General features: G+C 29.8%; 1 protein-coding gene across 1 annotated transcript; it reads right to left on the bottom strand.

The window, feature by feature from the left end:
• Positions 1–1,066: 1,066 nt before the first annotated feature.
• On the bottom strand, positions 1,067–2,470 carry LOC115034985. The gene is made up of 2 exons (XM_029492610.1): positions 1,474–2,470; positions 1,067–1,398 (listed from the first exon to the last, which is right to left on the bottom strand). The coding sequence occupies exons 1-2, from the start codon at positions 1,689–1,691 to the stop codon at positions 1,308–1,310; spliced, it is 309 nt and encodes a 102-aa protein (XP_029348470.1). The 5' UTR covers positions 1,692–2,470; the 3' UTR covers positions 1,067–1,307.
• Positions 2,471–4,928: the final 2,458 nt, after the last annotated feature.

Genomic DNA, 4,928 nt, shown 5'->3' with positions numbered 1-4,928 from the left:
TTGTTGCGTTTCACCAACAAAAATAACAGATTCTTGTGAATCCTTGATGGTGAATTTTGTAGTTACCTTCTTAGACGTATTGAGATCAATTCGGACTATTTTATTTGTTGGTACTAAGTAACCGTGGAGTGCCCATATCAGAGCGGCATGTCGTCCATCTAAAATAATAGAAATAATAATACTTTTACATGCAAAGATTTAAAAAAACAAGAAGATAATTTTAGCTTACTCTCTGATATGCTAACATCAGTTGATAATGTCTCAATGATTTTTTTCACAGTTCTATCTTTGACATGGTTTTCTTTAGTATATAATATATTTAGTATACATTGAAAAGTGAAGACTATAAACAAACATTCATTTTTACTTTGACAATTACTTTGGTAATAATAATACTAATATTTAGTATCAATGTTAATAATCAAAAGTTAAATCATTTTATTTTATTATTTTTTCAAGCAGTTGTAGGTAATGATTTTCATCAAAGAATCACATTTCTGGATACAAACATATTTAATTAAATTGTTAAGTTCTATTGTTATAATTTTAAATTGTAAAGAAAACTGTACTACTAGCTGAAATGGAAAGGGTACATTTTGGCCAAAAAGGAGGTCACCCATCTAGGATTATATTATTATGGATAGGTATTTAATATTTATAATTTTGTAATCGTTGGTAGTGTGCCAGTGTAACGACAAGTTAGGTACCAAGTTTACATTATAGTATTATACGAGTATTGTCTAATGTCTTAGTAGACACTCTGAGAATTGAAACCAAGATAGGTCAATATGTACGTCTGTCTCTACAGTGAAAAATTCAAGACTAATCCCTACTCCTATGAACTATACTAGCGATTATTGCGGTACACGCCATAACTAAATATCGAGCGGAGCGCCCCGTAGCGTTACTCGCCATTCAGTGCGCAGCGTATTTTGTACTGCAGTGAGCTATCTAGAGTATTTATAATCAATGCTTTTACATATGTTAATAATTGCAATTGCTAATCATTCAGTAAGTATTTATATAATTTACTTTGCATTATTATACTTTTTTTATGACTGGGAATCCGGCTTACATTTTATTTATATTGGTTTGTTGATAACTATAGCTAAGTATTTTCACTTTGAATTCAACAAGGAAAATTAGAAATACAAAGAGAAATAATTGAAAGCCAACTTAAGAAGGAATTGGAGAATTCAAGACAAAGATTTAAACTAGACATTGCAAAAAAAAACAAGAAAGTTAATTACACTGAATACATCATATAAATACATTAAAACCATTCTTAATTTATCAACTTACATTTTTTAATTCATTTTTTTGTTTTCAATATATTTAATATTACAAAACAATACACCGACAATTGTGCCATTAACCGTCAGTGGTCCTTGATAGAATCTTAAAAAAAGATTTTTTAAATTAACTTAATAATAATCAGACAAAAATAATGTGCATGATAACTTAAAAACATACAAACTTTCCGGAGTTTGAAATGTCATTGTAAAATGTCTATTATTTTCTAATAGTAACAAATTATTCAAGTGGTTCAAGTTTTTAGGTGTAGGTGGAAAAATAGACTTCCGAATTTTTTTCATTCTCTCAACAGCTTGTAGAAAAGTATAATTAGTAGCATCTTCTGGGTGACTAATTTTTTTTTTTTTTTGGGGGGGTTTTCCGGCCTTTAAGACCATCCCGCAAAACAAATTTCCCTCCAATTTATTCTATTTTCTGCTATTTCTCTCCAGTTTGCACCTGGGTCAACCTCTTTAACATCTTTCCTCACACAATCTTAGGCGTGGTCTACCTAGTGGTCTCTTTCATTTCGGTTCTTCCCTGATTACTGTGTTAATCATAGTGTCTTTTTTCCTCCAGGCTTTTTTTGATTTCGTTTGAAATACATGGTCTCTGAAACAAATTCTGTAGTTCTTCATTAGTTCGAATTCTCCACTCTTGGGTTCTTGAGTCGAAACAAGGTCCGTATATTATACGTCTTAAAATTTTTCTTTCAAATGTGTCTAGTTTTATTTCCTCTATTTTTCTTGGTGCCCATGTTTCTGACCCATATAGAACGACAGGCCGTATTAATGTCATGTATATTTTTTATTTTTAAGTTCAAAGATATTGATCTAGATTTTAGCAGGGTTCCCACACCAAAATAGCAGTTATTGGCCAGTTGCATTCTTTTGGAAATCTCTATTTTTAACTCATTGTCCTGAGTTAAGAGTACACCTAAGTATTTAAATTGTGGAAGTCTTTGGAATATATGTCCATCTACATTCATACTCTCCCCGTGGCAATACCTCCTGTCTTTTCTGTTTAGTTTCATATATTCTGTCTTTTTATCATTTATTCTGAGACCAACTTTATTCGCCGCATCCATCAGTTTTTTACAATGTATTTTTACTATTTCGATATTGTCTCCTAAGATGGCAATATCGTCGGCATATGCTAGCAGGCCTATCTTTGACTGTCCTAAAGTTACACCTTCTGATATGTTCATATCTCTGACAACCTTTTCCAGAACTAGGTTAAAAAGGATTGGAGATAATGCATCCCCTTGCCTTAAACCAGAAGTTACTTTGAACGGTTTAGATGTAGAGTTCGCTATTTTTATTTTTATTTCAGAATTTTCCATTGTCGTTTTAATCAGGTTAATTAACTTTTTTGGTATATTGAACTCTTTTAATATCTTAAATAGTGTTGGTCTATATATGGAATCGTATGCTTTCTCAAAGTCTACAAACAAAGTATATACCTCCTTATCAAATTCCCACATTTTCTGAAATATCTGCCGAATAGTAAATATTTGGTCTGTGGTGGATCTATTTGGTCTAAAACCTCCTTGGTAGTCTCCCAGTATTCCTTCGGAGATTGGTTTAATCCTATCAAGGATGCAATACGACAAGACTTTGTATGTTGTATTAAGTAGAGCGATGCGCCTATAATTATTACACTCGAGTGGATCGTTTTTTTTGTATATCGGACATACTAGAGCGGTTCTCCAATCTTCGGGGATCTTTTCTTCTTTCCAGACTAATTCTACTAGGTTATGTATGTTAGATATGGCTTCTTCATCTAAATTTTTTAGAATCTCAGCCTGGATTCCATCTTCACCTGGAGTCTTATGATTTTTTAACCTCTTAATTTGTTCTGCTATCTCAATTCTGGATGGTGGAAGATATTCGCTTTCGTTTGGTTCTACGTCAGTCCAATTAAATGTGTCTATGGGTTCGTCGCAATTAAGGAGGTTCTCAAAGTAGTCTTTCCATTTATCTAAGATATCATTTGGATCTGTAATTAACATACCATCGCAATTTTTTAGGAACTTTTCCTGTTTCTTGAATCCTTTTCTAAGGGCATTGATATTTTGGAATAGCAGACGTGACCTATTCATTTTTTGGTATTCTTCTGTTTCTTCTAGCATGTTCTTGGTATATCTTCTTTTTTCGTATCTGATTATATTGTTTACTTCTTTTTTGCATATTATGTAGTTGTTTTCTTTTTCTTGACTAATACAATAATAAAATATAAAATCAGGGTAGTAAGATTTATTTTTTACTAAAATATTTACACTAAATATTAATATAATTAGTATAATTACCTAACAATACTTTCCACATATAAAGTACGAGCTGAATATGAGCGGGCAGAGTGTTGAACACATTTGTTACCAAGTTCATTTCGAAGTTCTTTCACTTTGGTGTCTGATGTTCGAACTTTATGATTATGGAATCTTTTGAGTGAAAACCCATTGTTCTTAGTAACCGAAGAAATAAAAGCGGTAGCTGGGCATCCATTCGTTGAAGTTTCTTTACATTTTAAATATCTAATGTACAATTACAAAGTAATAAAATTATGTATCAAGAAAAAATAATAAAATTGAACAAATATTAGTAGAATAATAATTACCGAATTGTACTTACAATAACTTTATGGACACAATATCTATCATATTATACTCACTATTTTCATTATATAATGCACTGTTATGTCTTACAAATTGTGTCGTTTCTTATTTATTGACTTTTGCTAATTTTGTATACATAAAATAAAATGAAATAATAATATAATTAAAGAACAAAACAGAAATAACTTACAATTTTTTTTCTGTCAATTTACTTCTGAAGTAATGAAACCCTAAATTGTCCTCTATGACCTCTTCATTACAATGTACACCTGGAATTAACTTATATGTTTTTGGCCGATCTCTAATTGGCCAAAACTGAATAATATTGTCTATAAGAGAATAATGACTTAAATGGTAATCTTAGAAAATTAAGCATAGAATTCTTACTTTAATCAATTCTCAACCTGTTAAATGATAAAGTTTTATTTTTTTATTTAAAGTAGCTAATGTTTTGTATTGTATATTCTAATAAATAGATCAATGTACAATGCATATCGTCAGCTACAACACTCCCTGCTTCAGGTACATGTTGAACTGAAAAAATTAATGCATTTTCCATTAAAAAAAGAAAATCATTAGAACTACAAATCATAAAGAAAGAAAAATGTTAGGAAATAAACTATTAATATGATTTGTTTGAATGTATATATTATAATAAATGGATCAATGTACAATGCATACCGTCAACAACATTCGCTGCTTCAGCTACATCTTGAACTGAAAAAATTAATGTATTTTCTATTAAAAAAAGAAAATTATTACAACTACAAATCATCAAGAGAGAATAATGTTATTTCTTAAATATTAATACTTTATACATTCTTACTTGGTAAGATATAATAATCATGATCAATCAAATGCTCCATTGTATGTAAAATAAAATATTAGTATATATATATAGTATACTATATAATAAATATGTAATAAATAGACTAATTAAAATAAAGATGATCTTTAACAGTTTTTTCAAATCGACGTACCAAAAGATGAATAACCTACAATACATAAATATATTAATGGA

Source organism: Acyrthosiphon pisum, unplaced genomic scaffold, assembly GCF_005508785.2.
Source record: "Acyrthosiphon pisum isolate AL4f unplaced genomic scaffold, pea_aphid_22Mar2018_4r6ur Scaffold_21906;HRSCAF=25254, whole genome shotgun sequence".
Taxonomy (NCBI): Eukaryota; Metazoa; Arthropoda; class Insecta; order Hemiptera; family Aphididae; genus Acyrthosiphon; species Acyrthosiphon pisum.
This window is presented reverse-complemented; position numbering and strand designations above follow the sequence as displayed.